Source organism: Cryptomeria japonica, chromosome 7 (genome assembly GCF_030272615.1).
Source record: "Cryptomeria japonica chromosome 7, Sugi_1.0, whole genome shotgun sequence".
Lineage (NCBI taxonomy): Eukaryota > Viridiplantae > Streptophyta > Pinopsida > Cupressales > Cupressaceae > Cryptomeria > Cryptomeria japonica.
Window position 1 is genome coordinate 516,940,728 of NC_081411.1, and position 17,728 is coordinate 516,958,455.

The 17,728-nt window shown below is 36.6% G+C and overlaps 1 protein-coding gene across 4 annotated transcripts in view; it reads left to right on the forward strand.

Annotated features, from left to right (window-relative positions):
* LOC131061665 (uncharacterized) overlaps window positions 1-17,728 on the forward strand; it is a 93,862-nt gene that overhangs the window by 54,223 nt on the left and 21,911 nt on the right. For all 4 annotated transcript variants that reach the window (XM_057995479.1, XM_057995478.1, XM_057995476.1 and 1 more), the window contains exon 10: window positions 13,257-13,348. In XM_057995479.1, coding sequence (XP_057851462.1) covers window positions 13,257-13,348 — 92 coding nt within the window. The remainder of the gene's footprint in view (window positions 1-13,256; window positions 13,349-17,728) is intronic.

Sequence of the window (17,728 nt, forward strand, 5' to 3'; positions counted from 1 at the left end):
ATGGTGATCAATGTTTGATGTTATTGATTCTAATATCATTGAAATGCCCTTAGAAGATTGCATTGAGCCTGTGTCGAATTGTTCAAGTTGATGGCGAGACCCCGCCCAATAGGATTCTAGCTAATCATTCAACTGTCTTCTTACATTCTAGGTCTTAGAATAGACTCTCTCAACCCTTCATCTTTTGCCTTTTTTTTTAAGCTGAAGCTATTCTAGGATAAAAGGCATCTTCCAGCGGTTCAAGCGTTTGACAATTCAACATAAGTCCCTTTTTGACACCAGCAATTGCATCAACCAACAGAGCTTATCCACACATCAAGACCTAACATTTATAAACCTTGGTGTTGTCTCAAGTGATCCTTAAGCAAATCTTCAGCATTTGAGAAGCTTTGTTCGAGACAGGATAAGATACTTTTGGGTATTTTATTCTGTGTTTGCATGTGCATAAAAAACACATCAACACATAGCCTTGTGCAATACAATCTACAAGGTTATGACTAAGTCGATGGCTAATAGACTAAAACGAGTTCCTTCCTGACATAGTCTCGGATGAACAAACAAGCTTTGTGCCTTGGGGATCAATCTTGGATGGTGTGATCATAGCTCAAGTAGTACTACACTCTATTCAATCGGTTAAGAAGTCAAGCATGGGAATCAAGTTGGACATTAAGAAAGCCTACGACAAGGTCGACAAGGTTGATTGGATATTTCTCCTAAAAGTCATGGAAGCTTTCGGTTTCAACAAATGGTGGTTGAATTGGATTTAGCAATGCATTTCAGTCCCAAGATTTTCCATATTGGTGAATGGTTCCCTTGAAGGTTTTTTTGAGGCTAGTTGCGGACTTCGTCAAGGTGATTAGCTTTCACCCTTTCTCTTTATCATCATGGCCAAAGCTTTGGGAAGAGCTTTGGCAAAGGAAATGGACACCGCCAACATATGGGGCATAGAGGTTACTAGCTCATTGCCTCCTCTATCCCATCAACAATTTGCTGATGATACCATGCTCTTTGGAGCAACAAACGAAGTGAAGCATTTTAGCTTAAGCAAGCCTTCAATCTATATTCCAAAGCATCAGAACAGGTGGTGACCAGGAACAAATTAGTGATCTTTTTTAACATTCCAACTCAACATGATGTGGAGAATCTTAGGATTTTCGACTTCAAACTTGGGCAATTACCATGCACTTACAAAGGTTTGAGATCCACTAAACTTTGGGACACCTTGCAACTAAAAATGGATAAGATGTCCTCCTGCAAGGGTAAATGGGCCGGTAGGATTAGCATGCTGAAGTTGGTCATGTTGGCTATGCCCATTTACGTACTACCATGCATGGCTCTTCTAGCTGGTGTTAGCCACAAGATCAATCAAATGATGCAAAATTTTTTTGGCAAGGAAATGAAGACAAAGACAAAATAGTATTCATTGCCTGGGATAAAGTATGCAAGTCAAAGGATGAGGGCAGTGTTGGGATTAGAAGCTGAGCCATTCAAAACTCAGTGCTTGGAGCCAAGTTAGTTTGGCGAATGTTCAAGGAATCTCATAGGAAATTGGCATAAATCTTGCAAAGAAAGTATCTAGATAGTGATTGCCCTAGTAGTATTTTTACCACCACTAACCCCCCACGGGGGTCAAGGGTTGGGAATTTCATGCAGTCTTGCAAGTCAATCATTATAACTTTCATTTCATGGGGAGTGCATAATGGTGGCAAGGCTCTTTTCAGGGAGGACTCATGGGCCGGTCATCCTAGTCTTGATAGTTTTCTTGACATGAATTAGGTCAAGACAACACTTAAACAAGTTTGGGGGCCTTTTGTAAAAGATTATGTTTACTCTGATTCGGGGGAAAAAAACATTGGGTTGGTGGTGGAAGGATTTCTTTGTTTTTGGATTTGCTAACAGGGATGTAACTCTTTTGAAGGAAGCTCTCTCAAAGATGTTTATGGTGTTTAGACAGAGAAGATTGTTTGGTGTTTAGACAACTATGACAAAATTGACAATTTTTGACAACTTTTAGCAATTTGGACAAGCTTTCACATTCCTCACAGTTCCCCAATTAATCCTTAGTCTTGACACCTATCCATAAGTTTCAGATTCGAATTTTGAATTCTTGACTTGATCACACCCTAAGGACAAACTTTGCACTCTAAGTCACTTCAAGGATGGATAAACACACTTAACTCGGACTTGACTAGACAAAACCCATCTTGCAAACAAAGGTTAAAGCTTACATTGTCAAGCTAAAGACGAATTAAACAAAAAACTAAGCTAAGAAGCGAAAAAGTGGGGGTCCCCATTTGCAATGGGGCGATGTGTGAAAACTTCACAAATTTCAAATCCAAGGTTGAAATTGACAATTCATTGAAAAAAAAAAAAAAATCGATTTGATACTTTGAGATAGATGTGTTTTCATTTTGCATGGGTCTACTAACCACATGGCACTTCCTCATGCACTCATGGATGATTTCTCAATGATAGAAATTGTTGTCCAATATGTGAACACCCACTCATGAGTTTACACTCACACTGCAGATTTTACTCCGATAAATCTATGATTGAATATTTCATTTTTTTTATTAATTTAAGCTAGAGTGAGACTAGATTTTGGATTTGGTGTTAAATAGACAAATTCATAGGAAAAAGCATAGTTGAAAAACTTGGACTTGGCAATGACTCGGCTGGCCCAATTTAAAAAAAAAACTCGTGACTTGCCAAAAAACTTGGCAATAACTTGCAAATTTATCGAATATTTGAAAATATATAATTTCCTAAAATATTCTTCAAAAATACACATATACATAGGATTTGTAGAACATATACTGATTTCCATCACATATATAAATCAAAGTTTGAGTTAAATAAATAGCATAGACCAAAATACAAGTGCAACATCTGAATAAAATTGAGTTCAATACATATCAATGTATCATAGATCACAAAACAACTACAACCTTTGTAATTTTGCCGTTGGGTGGGTGGTGCTGAAGTAGTTGCAACATCCCCAATAGGTGCCTCAATAAGTGCCTCATCCATAGTGATAGGTGCCTCAATAGGTACCTTTGTTGCATGACCAACTTCACGTTCCTCCTCACGTACTGCCACTTCCGCATTCCATTCCTTTGCCACACTCTCCCATTCACTTGCTGATCATTAGTAAGTAGTAAGGAATGGATCCACATCGACATCAACATCATCAAGAGCAGCAATCCAATCTACTAAATATGGATCAATATCACCCGAGTCAAGTGTTTCATGTGAATCCAGCCCTTGCACCTTCTTTTCATGCAATCAAAGGTTGTACCACACATATACAACGTCATTCAAGTGTTGTTGAGTCAACCTACTGCGCTTTTTTGTGTGAGTGACCTCAAAAACACTCTAGTTGCTCTCACAACCAAAAGTATTACAAGGCTGGGATAATATGCAGATGGCAAGCTTTTGAAGATTAGGCATTATGCCACCATAATCTTCTCACCACAAATTTGCAAGGATAAAAAATGTCATTTATAACTTGTTAAGATTTTAATAAACTTAGAGAGTGAAATAAATGGTATAATAAAATCAAACATATATTTTTTTTACCTAGCTATAGGCTCTTCTATGTGTGCAATCATGTGAAAAAACAATGACCCTTTGGCCTTCTTATAGCTTTGCAACTCATCAAGTATTAGGTCTCAAAGGTGCTCATCATCAACTAATCTTCGAATGCATGTGTCAAGGTCAAATTTAAACTCTACATCTGCTTTGAAAGTTGGGGAGAAGAAAAACTTGGGATACTAGTAGGCAGGAACATGAATATCTTTGAGTTATTGGTTCCACCTCCAATCAATTATGCGCCATATGGGTTTATATTTGGTCTTGTTTGACGCATACAAGTGCTGAGTTGCCCTTTTAGCCTTATCCATGGCTTCATATAGATACCCCATGGGGTTATGATCCCCATCCGCCATTCGTAGCACCCTCACCAATGCTTCTGACACCCAGATATAAAAATTTTAACAAAATCAGCAGATTGTAATATGTGAAAATTAAATAATAAATTATCAATTAAAGTTTGAAAACTTACATTGATAATCTCCTCCACCATTTTGGGAAAACCAGCATAAAAAATGGCAATCACAACCTTCTCTGCTTCAAGCTTCCTAGCATAAGGTCTCTCCAACCATCTTTCACCCACTAACATCCGCTTCAGGTTGGGCAATGTAGCTAGTATGCTCTGCAAGGTGAGGAAATTGGTAGCAAAGCATGTGACCCTCGATTGCATGAGATCCTTACCATCAGTGTGCTCTCTCATAAGATTTAGGACCCATGTGTGATTGTAGATGTATTTTGTGATATTCCTTCCATCTTCAACCACATTCTTCACCCAACTTAGTTTCCCTATGCCCTTAAGGAGCAAGTCAACACAATGGGCAGCACAAGGGCACTAAAATAATGTCGGATGCCTAGCCATTAGAAGTTTGCTAGCTACTACATATGCAACTGCATTATCGGTCACAACGTGGATGACATTCTACACTCCCACTTCCATCACCACCTCATCTAACATGTTGCACAAGGTCTCTGCATTCTTCACTTCATTGGAGGCATCAATTGATTCAAAAAATAGTAATTGTCCACCTGAAGCAACTAGAAAGTTGACGAGTGTCTTAATCTTGCCATCCGTTCACCCATTGGATAGAATGGTGCAGCCATTATTTTCTCAAATACTCTTTTGCTCTTCCACTAATCTTTAATTTTATTGCTGTTGTTTTAAAATTTATACATCAGCTAGCCTATGATTTGGATTTTAAAAATTGTATCTTTATTGGATTTTTTATAATTGCTGTTGTTTTAAAACTAATAATAAATCAGCTATTGCTTTAAAATTTAAATACAAATCCAAACAAATTTTTTATAAGCCAAATTGTAGGCTGGAAATCTGGTTTAAAAAAAAAGTCAAAATTTTGTTCGAATATACAAAAACATATTCAAGAAATCGATGAAGACCTGAGGCTTGGTTGGGGTTTTTGCTTGTCGTCGTGTCATTTTCGTGTCACGAATAATTCCTCCCATCTTGGCAAACAAACACACAAAAATGAAATAAAACTTAGGTTTTGGACAACTTAAATTTTAAAAACTTTATTTCGTTTTTTGCCGGTTTTTTGGTCAAGTCTATGATTTTTAGCAATTTTGTAGGTTTTAACTTGCGGTGATTTAAAAAAATAACCGTTTTCGAGTTTTTCTGCAAGTGACTCATGGCCAACTAAGGCTCACGAGTACTCACAAGTCTTTAGAAAACGCGCAAAGTTTTTCAAGTGTGGGAAAAAGTATAAACAAGAAATGCAATGCTCCTAGAGGAATGCGTGTCTTAATTTCGCACAAGTTTTCCCATCCATGTGGTGTGATCATGTGTATATTGGGACGATGCTACAATGGGATTAAGTGGAGTCCATTGCATGACCCACTGCTCCTAGGTTTATACTTGGCATTCCTAGGTTAAGTTCAACGAATCTACAATCGAAATTATAGATGTGTTATCCAATTGTATTAAGGTAAATTGGGTTTTGGATCCATTTCTAGTTCAGACCACTTAGGGGTGAAAAAATGGAAAAGAGCTTCTCGATGAATTCAAGCCCCAAGTACTCTTTTAACTTGGTACAAATTTTTTTTTCCTCTGGAAACGCTGGAAATGTTAACAAGGCATTTGATAGCTATAGAGTGCAAGTGTTTATCACGTGGTGCAACTTGGGATGATCTCTTGCTTAAACTAGAGATGTAGCATAGTTGTGCACCACAACCGCCTAGAAACAAAGTTTGACTAAGGCATGGAATCATTCCTTTCAAATCAACACATAATTGTTAATTTCTTTCAAAATTCTGTGATCAAAATAGAAAAGATGGAGATATGATCTGAAAGTTGTATTTTATCTGCTATAGCGTGTTTTAAAGATGCACCACACTTATCGATTTCGGTGTGTACATCCTCCTCAATGTAAGCATGCTATATAAGTGGATGAGGGGTTACGTAGTGAAGAGATATGTCTTCCCAGGTGGGAAGACACATCTCTTCCCTACGTACCTCTCACCACTGTATATAAACTAGTCACCGTTTACTTACCCGATCGGAAGGAGTGCAACTTGTTTGAGAATCGCTTAACCACCCGATACCATGAATGGTGTAACCGTTGGTCAAACGCGATAAGTTAAATTTGGTTTTATTTATCATTAGTTAACGTTAACATATTAGTATATGTAATCAAATTAATATATATATATATCGGAAGCATGAAATAGTATGACCAACGTTACAAAATTAACACTCCCTCTTAACTAGGGAGGACACATTTCATGTTAGAGAAAACGTCACAATTCATCCATTGATTGTGAAGAGAGGAGATATCACACCATAGTGATATTCAGAGATATGGTTCAACAATGAATATCAAGTCTCATGATACTCACCATAACTCATAGTTATCAAGTAAGGTATGTGCACTGGCATCAAGTCACATGATGCCTACCATACTGATAATGATTTCATGGCATGTCCACAAATATTATGTTCATAATATTCACCATGAAGATCTCTATCATAATTATGGTTTATTTAATGATATCAACCAACAAATATCTACCATAATGTCTCAGAGATATATATACTATCATGACATGTCCATAGATATCAAGTCACATGATATCCATCAAGATAGTTAAATTGATAATTGTAAAATCGTCACCTTACAATATCAATTTGAAACAAGTGTTCATTATTGAAAAGTCGTCACCCTTCAATAATGTTCACAGAATGCCCATGCAGTCATGGAGTCACACACATGACAAATAAAAGAGTTTACACACTAAACATCTTTAAATATATTAGTATATCAGAATAAATGAGACTCTATCTCAAAATTAAATAACATTTTCAACCGTACCAAGTTTATCTCTAAAGTGTTCAATCTTGATCTTGGCGAGAGGCTTGGTAAGAATGTCTGCAATCTGATCACCTATACTAATATAATTCAGTCGGATCACATTCCTTTCCACCATATCTCGAACATAGTGATAAGGAATCTTAATGTGTTTAGACCTGTCATGAAATACTGGATTCATTGAAAGCTTGATGCAACTCTAATTGTCACAATAGATGACAACAGGATTTAAGGGCTGACCAAACAGTCCTACAAGCAATTTCCGGAGCCATACAACTTCTCTTGCTCCCATGGAGGCTGCAATGTATTCAGCTTCTATAGAACTCTGAGGAACTGAAGACTGTTTTCTACATATCCATGAGATCATTCCTGATCCTAAACTGAAGCAACATCTTGATGTGCTTTTCCTGTCAACTATGCTTCCAGCCCAATCAAAATCAGTGAATCTATGTAGGTCAAGCTCTACATGTTTATATTTCAAACTAAAACCAATAGTTCCTCGAAGATATCTCAGAATATGCTTTGTAGCAACAAGATGTATTTCCCTGGGTTCACACATGAACTGACTTAGTGCATTTACAGCATAACATATATCAGGTCTTGTGTTTACCAAATACATCAGAGATCCAATAATCTGTCTGTAGAGTGTAGGATCTGCAAACTCTGATTCTGCAGCTGTTTTCTTTAGCTTGTGCAGATTTGTCTCCATAGGTGTGGTCATGGATCTACAATCCAACATTCTAAATCTCTTGAGTATATCAATTGTGTATTTTCCTTGATTAAGGATTATACCATCTGCCTACTGCCAAACTTCCAATCCAAGGAAGTAGTGAAGAATTCCTAAATCTTTCATATCAAACTTAGAGGCTAATTCTTTCTTACATCGAGAAATACAATTATCCTCTCCTGTGATTAGTAGATCATCAACATAAAGAATAAGAATTAATAATTCACCATTGATTACCTTGTAGTAGAGATTTGGATCTGCTTCATTCTTGAAAAACCCTAATTCCAAGAGATAGTGATCAATTCTTTCATACCATGCTCTGGGGGCCTGTTTCAGTCCATAAAGAGCTTTCTTTAATCTGTAGACATGTGATTCAGCCTTATGAATCACAAAACCTTCAGGTTGCTCCAAATAAACTTCTTCAATCTTACCATTCAGAAAAGCAGTCTTGACATCCATTTGATGGACTTTCCATCCCTTACACGCTACAATAGCCAAAACTGCTCGGACAGAAGTGTATCTGGCAATAGGAGCAAATGTCTCTTCATAGTCAATACCTTCGTTCTGTGAGAAACCTCTGGCAACAAACCTTGCTTTGTGCTTCTCAATGCTGCCATCTGCTGCATGTTTGATTTTGTAGAGCCATTTAGAAGATACCACTGATTTGCCTTTAGGCCTAGGCACAATATCCCAGACATCATTTTTCAGAATCGACTGATACTCTTCTGACATAGCATCTTTCCAAACTTGATGCTTGAGCGCATCTCCAACACAGGAAGGTTCTGCATCAATGATCTCACTCATCAAGGCAGTATAATTGGAAAATAGTTTAGGTCTCTTACTTTCTCTGAAGGTCCCCTTTGGAGCAGCATAATTTTCAGCTTCTTGAAGCATCTTTTTAGCCCAAAGTGGTCTCTTCCTAGTTTCGGGATAATTTTCTTCTAAAGGTAAGCCTTGATCTTCATGCTCAGCATCTTCAGGGGTCTCCCTCTGAATCTCAGGGGTGGAATCCTCATCCAAGCTTGTAGGAGGATCTTGGTGTTCTAATTCATTAGAGCTTTTGGACCTTCTGAATGCTATGTCTTCCTCAAAGATGACATCTCTTCTTAGTTCAATTTGTCTTTGACCAGGTATGTATATTCTGTAGGCTTTAGAGGTTTCACTGTACCCAACAAATACTCCTTTCTTTCCAGAAGGTTCTAACTTTGACCTCTTTTCTTTGGGGACATGAATATAGACTAGACACCCAAAGATCCGGAAATGACTTATGTCAGGTTTGTTGCCAGTAAAGGCTTCTTCAGGGGTTTTATTGTCAAGAAGAGAATGAGGACATCTATTTTGAATGTACACAGCTGTCCTAGATGCTTCAGCCCAAAATGAGGTTTCTATATTTTGGTCAAACAACATAGCCCTAGCAGCTTCTACTATAGTCCTATTCTTTCTTTCAGCTACCCCATTTTGTTGTGGGTTATAAGGTACAGTTAACTCCCTCTTAATCCCAACATTTATACAATAATCTTTAAACATATCAGAAGTGTATTCCTCCCCATTGTCTGTTCTTAAGGTTATGATTTTCTTACCTGTCATATTTTCTGCAAGAGCTTTGAATTCCTTAAATTTAGAAAGGATTTCTTTAGACTCTTTGTACCTCATAAAATATATCCAAGTCTTCCTAGAATAATCATCTACAAATATTACATAATATAAAAATCCTCCTAATGAGGGTACAAACATGGGTCCACATAAATTAGAATGAACTAATTCTAATACATTTTTGGATTTACTGTTGCTAGAATTAAAAGACCCTTTAGTATTCTTTCCCAAGGCACACCCTTTGCAGGCTCCTTCAGATTTTTGACTTAGCTTGGGTAAGCCGATCACCATCTTCTCTATCTTAGGTAGGGCATGGAAATGAAGGTGCCCTAATCTTCTGTGCCAAAGTTCATTCGAATCTGGAGTCTCATGAATCAAGGCTAGAGGTGGAGTGGTGCAAAGTCTGTAGAGGCTCCCTTGTCTTACTCCAATGGTGTGGGCTTTCTTGATGGTGGAGTTCTTTGGCCAAGCAAGTACCTTTCCTTCCATAAAGGTTAATCTGTAACCCTTATCTTCAAGTGCAGAAACTGAGACAAGGTTTCTCTTTATACCAGGTACAAATAGAACTCCTGTCAGCTGTAGGGATATGCCTGACTTTAGGTTGATATTGCAGGTTCCTATTCCCATAACTGGATAATTATAGTCATCACCAATTGTCACTTCTTCATTTGAACTTTCCACAAGTGTATCTAGGTGCTCACGAAATCCAGTGATGTGTCGAGATGCTCCGTTGTCAATCACCCATGTGTTGAAACTAGAGGTGACTTGACTAGAGAGGGTTGAGTAGAAGACTAGCTTCTCGGAATTACTCCCTTTCTTAATTTCTGCCATTGAAGCTTGTTGTTTGATCCTGTTTGGACACTTCATTGCATAGTGCCCATATTGGTCACATCTGAAACATTGTACTTTAGAAATGTCTCTCTTCTTCTTTGAAGACCTCTTCCCATTTGAGTTGTTGTCCCTCTTTCTCTTAAAGTTCTTCTTCTTTCCTTTCTTGTGGGAATTAGAGTTTAGAACTTGAATGTCTTCATTACCATTGTTTTGTTTTATTCCTCTTGTGACAAGCCGAGATTCCTCTTGAATGCAATTGGTTTTCAATCTATCAAACTTAGGAAATTTAGAACGAGCACTGATTCCTTGAATGAACGATTCCCATGAGGTAGGAAGTCCATGTAGGGCCATCATAGCAAGTTCTTTGTTGTCTACTAGATGTCCAATAGTGGATAGTTGATCCCTAAGCTCAGTGATCCTCAAGAAATAGGATGTAACTGTTTCTCCTTTATTCATCTTTATATGATGTAGTTGATTCTTTAGGGTGAGAGCCCTGCTAGTGTTGTTGATTTCATAAATGTCAGCTAGTGCTTTGAACATTTGAAAGGCCGTCTCATATTTAGAAATAACTGGTACAATGTGGTCTCTTACTGAATCAACAATTATCTTAAGGGTCTTCTCACTGTCCTTGCTCCACTGAATTTTCTCTGTATCATCAGAGGGTTCAGGAATTTCACTTTTGACATGGGAGTCAATTTTATTTTCTTTCAAAGCAAGCATGATCCTGAATTTCCAAGATACAAAATTTGATGCTCCATCTAATCTATGTTCAAATCTAATTCCGGTTGCCATTAGGATTATGGGAATGTGATCTTAGTAAGAGCCTGGTGAAAGTTTATGAGATCGTTACAGAATTTTAATATGATCTTCCTTAACTTCGCTTTGATACCATGTTAAGTTCTTTCAAAATTCTGTGATCAAAATAGAAGAGATGGAGATATGATCTGAAAGTTGTATTTTATCTGCTATAACGTGTTTTAAAGATGCACCACACTTATCAATTTCGGTGTGTACATCCTCCTCAATGTAAGCATGCTATATAAGTGGATGAGGGGTTAGGTAGTGAAGAGATATGTCTTCTCACGTGGGAACACACATCTCTTCCCTACGTACCTCTCACCACAGTATATAAACTAGTCACCGTTTACTTACCCGATCGGAAGGAGTGCGACTTGTTTGAGAATCGCTTTACCACCCAATACCATGAACGGTGTAGAGGATCTCCAAAAAGTGGCCTCTCAACCATTATCCTCATATATGCACCATCATGTGTAATTCATGCTCAAGCAATGGAACACACACACACACACACACACACACACACACACACACACAGATATATATATATATATATATATATATATATATATATATATATATATATATATATATATATAAGTTAGCCAACAAACCTACCTAGTTTCTCTAGACAATCTACCCACTTAGCATTAATGAGAATGACGATGAAGCACTTTTCCCTACAATTGTCATTTCCAAACTCCTCATACAATTGAAACCTTAGTTTTCATGGATGATTTTCCTTAAATTCCTTCACTCCAAGTGTGGCATTCTGGTTTATTCCTGGATTTCTTAAGTCACACTAAGCACTTCAGTAATTTTTGACCCAGTCTTGATTCCTTTTGATTTTTCGCCTTTGACCACATTTCTTAGTTATCATTATCTATTTTGCTATCCCTTGGGCAAGATCCTTGACATCCTTCTTGTCTTGAGTTTGAGACTGCTCCTTTTCATCGGTAGTAAATTTCTCTTGGCTGGGTGCAACATTGATTATACATATACATATATATGTATATATATGTGTGTGTGTGTGTGTTTGTGTGTTCAATTTAGGTTAGGGTTTGATAATGATTAGATTATGGTTAGATTTAATAAGGCTTAGAGTTTAATTAAAATTTATGTTCACTTATGGTTTGGATTAGGGTTAAGGTAAAATGAAGATCCAATCAAGATTAGTATTATTTAAATAACAAGGCACTACTTTTTAAATAACGGGGCCCCGTTTTGTGAATTTTTGGCTTGGGCTCCCAAAGCATAATGGGCAGTTCAAGTGAGTTTGGAAGCAAAATAGGAGCATGCCTAGCATAAACCACCTATATGGACTTGTTCGTGCTGACGGTTCATGCCCACGACGAATAGAACGAAAATTAGGCTACCTTGCAACTTTGCATTGCATAGATTTGAAGATTTTTATTTTGCTCACACCACCCGCAAACCTAGAATTTCATCACCTTTCTTGCCTTTTCCTCAAATTTGAGTCCCAATTCTCAGGAACAGGGTATATACATGTACATATATATGTATATGTATGTATACATGTACATATATACCTACACACACACACACACACACACATATATGTATATATATCTACATATATGTGTGTGTGTGTGGATATATATATATATATCTACATATATGTATATACACATATATGTATATATATCTACATATATGTGTGTGTGTGTGTGGATATATATATATATATACACACACACACATATACGAGATGTACATTTAGATTATAAACATGTACTTTTCCTTATCTATGCCAACTTGTTTACCTTTCGGCAATTAACATACATATAATTATATTTATATCAACAACCATGGTCTCATTAGGTTCAACTAAAATCAAGTGTTCGCCATATGTAATGTCTGTGAAGAGTTTTAACTGTTATGAGTTGTTATTACTTATAATGTCCTCAGTTTCAGAGTCCTTTACCAAATAATTTAACACTCCCTAGTCTTTTACTAAATAATTTAACACCCCCTAGATTGAGTTACAAAATCTGGAGGTAACCTCAGTGTGATAAATTAAATTTGGATTGTTAGGGAACCTCAGATGAATCTCGTGACACATTAATATGTCATATATGATTCTAATTTTGCAGATAGGAAGTCTATGCGAAACATATTGCTTTGATATTTTAAATTTTGTTGTCCCTGGGAGTAATTGTTTCTAACTGGAAAGGGTAAAAAGCTTGATATGTCATTAGATTATCTCTGTGTATCTATATTTTATTATTTGATTTATATTCTGGTTGCCAAGCTTTCTCTCTTTGTAATCTGGATATAACAGAATTGGAATGACACTAAACTTAGTTTGAAGATGCATGAATGGGTTTTGTTTATTAATTTGAAAATGACATTCATGAGGGTGCTTAACTTTGTAGGTTCTCTGTGCTTCTAACCCCAACAATAGCATTATTGAACCCTTGTTGCCACCAAAGGAGGCTAAAATTGGTGAGCAAGTCATATTTTCTGGGTAAGATAACAAGGTTTTTTAATTTTTTGTAAATTTTGAGTAGCAAATTATGTTATAAATTTTAAGCTTTCTCTTCTGTAAAATACATTGCTAGTGTGGTTATAGCATTATTATTGCCAAAGATTAGAAGATTGATGCAAATTGAAGGTAGAGTTAACTAGAAAGTAAAATGCTAGTATGAACAGTTTGTTGATAACACCATTACTTGTATAATTTTGTTTCAAATTATATAAATAACTTTTATGGACTCAAAAACAATAATTCTATAACAATAAAAAGATGGGTGAAGTGGAAGCAAAATCTCTGTATTTGATATTGTTTACATTTTCAAACCTAAAACAATCACAACAATAGCTACCACACAAGATCTATCAATTATGAAACACAAGAGGAACACAGGAGAACACACGATTAATGTGAAAACCACGGCAAAATATTGCTTATATATAAATCTCTCTAACAATTTTTGTAGGCAGCAACTTATAGGAGACACCAATCCCCTCTCATATGATTTGTAGGCACCAACCCACTAGAGACACCGATCTCTTCTTATGGTAGGCACCAACCTCTTCTATATTAAACCTCTTCACAAGTCTGCTAAAATCTGTTTTTAAATCTGATCAAGATCTCTTCACAAATATGCTCAAAACTCTTCTCTAATCTGCTAACAAAACTCTTCACAATTCTGCCTTGAAATCTCTCATGAATCTGCTCATAAGTATCTCATTATTCTCAAATACGCCATATAAGTCTCAAATCTGCCATATAAGTCTGCTCAAAGTCTGCAATAAAATTGATGTGATGAATACTCTTTATGACTGCTCCAAAATGATTTGTTGATTGCATCAAGGTCTGCTCCAAATTCCGACCTAATCGTGCTCCAAATCAGACATAATGTCTGCTATAAATCTGCAATGTATTGTTCATAAGTATTTGCACGTTCTTCATATACATCTGCACTAATTCTTCACAGCATTTATTCTTCATTAGTATTTGCACATATTCTCCATATACATCTGCATTTATGCTTCCTTCATAATTCTGCTCACACATACCCTAGCTGCTCCATTATTCCATGCTAATCCTTCACATATATCTCTGCTCATCTTTTCTAAATCTGCTTTTAATTTTTTTTTAATTCGAACAGTATTGCTTGGAAAACTTGCTTCATGATACTCCATTCATCTTCTATTTATATCTTTTTATATCTTTTCACTGAAGGAGGTGATTATAACTTTTGAAGTCGGCCTTGATTTATTTTAGTCTTCCTTATAGAGAGTTAGGCTTCATAAATCAAATTTTATTTACTTTATAATTCTCTTCTTTGAAGGTGGTTCTTAACAAGGCATGTATTGGTCCATGCTTCGAAAGTTAATTTAAATTTATTTTACTTATTTCAACTTCCCTATAAGAGGTCATTACATAGGGAGTCGGCCTCTTCAACAAAACTTATTTTATTCTTCTCTTCAATCTCTTTTGATTCCAACACTAATCATAGTAATTCAATCTAGGGTATAACTGATGTCTTCAATCTAGGGTATAACTGACTGTAGCAATCTGATTTCTTCTTTGCCATCAATGACATCATCAACGATAAACTATCTTGGCATAACATGACATCAAATGACAATCTTGTCCATCCCCCTTTGACATGAATGACAATATTTCCAACAGGGGCTTCATTTATTTTCAGTGCCTTGTCATATAAGAGTTTGAGCCCCTTCAAAAATCTACTTTTACCAATAATATGAAAAAATGTTGTTCTTTACTGCAATCCACTTAATAAAACCTTACACAATAACACAAATTGGATAAAATATGTGAGTGAAAATCTCGATTGATTAAGATCAATTTCAATTGCCATTAAGAATATCTTGTGCCCAAGGCATTTATTTATCGCTTACATTGATTACCTTTATTTGTTTGAGAATAATATTTAAATATCCTAAAAATAAATCTTTAAAGCAACCTATCTTAATTCTGTAAAAAAAAACTAGTAAAATAGAAACTAACTGAAGTGGCCTAAAAATAGGCCCTCATCCATCTCTAGAATAGAACATGCTTAGAAATGATGATTGCCTAATATAGCTAGTACTAGAAATAAGAATTTGCACATGAATGAGCTCTAAAATTATTAAGCGTATTTTTGTTTGACATCCATCATATCTTTTGAAGAATTCCAAAATCCAATCATGATGATATGCCAAACACTTGAATTTTATATTCTAGGGTTTTGAAAAGATGGGAAAGCCCGAGCAACATCTTCTGAATGTGGGATGATCAAATCCTAATCCAAGAATTGATGACATTGCCAAAAGACACACAAGAAGTGTCACCATGAAATCTGTCATGAATAATGCTTAAAAAATGGCTCATGGATACTCCTTTAGACTATTGAACTACCCTAAAAATCTAGATTTTCATCCTAAAGTTTACATTGCAAGAATAAGAATGAAACCCTGAGTGTTTGCTTTGATCTTCAAATAGGAATGATAAGATTGAAAACTCTAAATTTCACCAATGAATTACCATCATACCATTGAAAACCCTAAGCGGCTGGGAAAATCACATGATGTTGTTTGGAAAACACCCAAATCCCAGTCATTGCAAAGATGACATATTGATACTCTTCCTTGTTTTCAACTAATAATAAATGCTTGGAAATAGGAGTATGAATTGTGCTGGAACTGCCATTACACATTCAAATAGCTGTTTTCATCTTTGTTGCTACAAGTGATTGGAACACTGCTTTTACCTTTTAAAAACTTAAAATAATGTTGGGCAAGACTTCTTGTCTTAAGACTGAATGTTCCACAAGGACATGTTCCCCCCTGAAATATGTTGTTTTAGAGATAGAGTTCCCCCAAGATGGTGAAAGTCCAGAGAAATGTCCCCATTGGGTTCACCATGGGCCAAACCCAAAAAAATTAGGGAAAAGTTTTTTTTTTTAAAACATTTTTATAAGCAAAAAAGTGCTTGTGTATATATTTTGTCTTTAAGTGATAAAATTGCGAAAATGGTGTGTCATGAAGGTATGTGTGATTTCAAAGGCCTTAATTTGGGCTTGGTGGCAGGGGTTTTACCTCTCAACTCCACCTTGTATCGTAACAGGGTATGTGCCAGGGGTGTTGCCCTCAAATTTTGCGAGGGGCTAGGTTGCTTCCAAAACCCTGTGAGGGGTGCTTCCCCTTGACCCTACTAAGGGCATAGCTGCTAGATCCCCATGAGGGGTGCTACTCCTCAACCCAATTGGGGGCATTGCCCCTTAACCCCCATGAGGAGTGCTGCCCCTCAATCTATTGGGATCTCCACTCCTAGATCCCCTCTAGATATTAGGATCTCTTGTCGTGTAAGAAACTTGATTACAATGAGGGGGTGATGAGGAATTGGTATCTAACTCTTGAGTGTGTTGACTCAGATGTTATTGTTGTACAATTTGCTAGAAAATATATTTAAATGATGTAGCTTGTATTGTACATGGCTAGTGGAAGTGCATTTTACCTAATTGTGATTTAATATTGATTGTAATTTTTATTGTGTATTGACATTTGACAAATCACTGAATTATGTATTTTTGAGTATTCTCATCTTTGCAAATTATGAAGTATTTATTTTTCAATACAGGGAAATTTTCTATTGCTGTACTGGATACCCATTGCGTTCACCTAGGGTCCATTCTAGGGTGCTTGACAAGGAGCATGGGCCAATCCCAAGCGGACCCAAGGGCTGCCCCAAAAAAATAGAAAGAAAGTTATTTTTTAAAAACATTTTTATAAGCAAAAAAGTGCTTGCGTATATAATTTCACCTTTAAGTGATAAAACTGTGAAAATGGCATGCGTCATGAATGTTTGTGTGATTTAAAAGGACTTAATTTGGGCTTGGTGGCTAGTGCTTTGCCCCTCATCTCTATTGTGTATTGCGATAGGGAACGTGCTAGGGGTGCTGCCCTTAAACCTTGCGAGGGGCTGGGTTGCCGCCAAACCTCTATGAGGGGTGCTTCCCCTTGATCCCACTAGGGGCATTGCCCCTAGACCCCCATGAGGGGTGCTACTCCTCAATCCCATGGGGGGCATTGCCCCTTAACCTCTATGAGGAGTGCTGCCCCTCAACCCCATTGGGGCCTCTCCCAGACCCCCTCTAGTTATTAGGATCTATTGTCATGTAAGAAACTTGATTACAATGAGAGGGTGATGAGGAATTGAGATCTAACTCTTGAATGTGTTGACTCAGATGTTATCGTTGCACAACATGCTAGAAATTATCTTTAGATAAGGTAGCTTGTATTGTACATGGCTAGTGGAAGTGCATTGTAACTAATTTTGTTTTAAGTGAAGCTGAACCAAATGTTGACTTTGAGGCTTTTGATGAAGAGCAATATG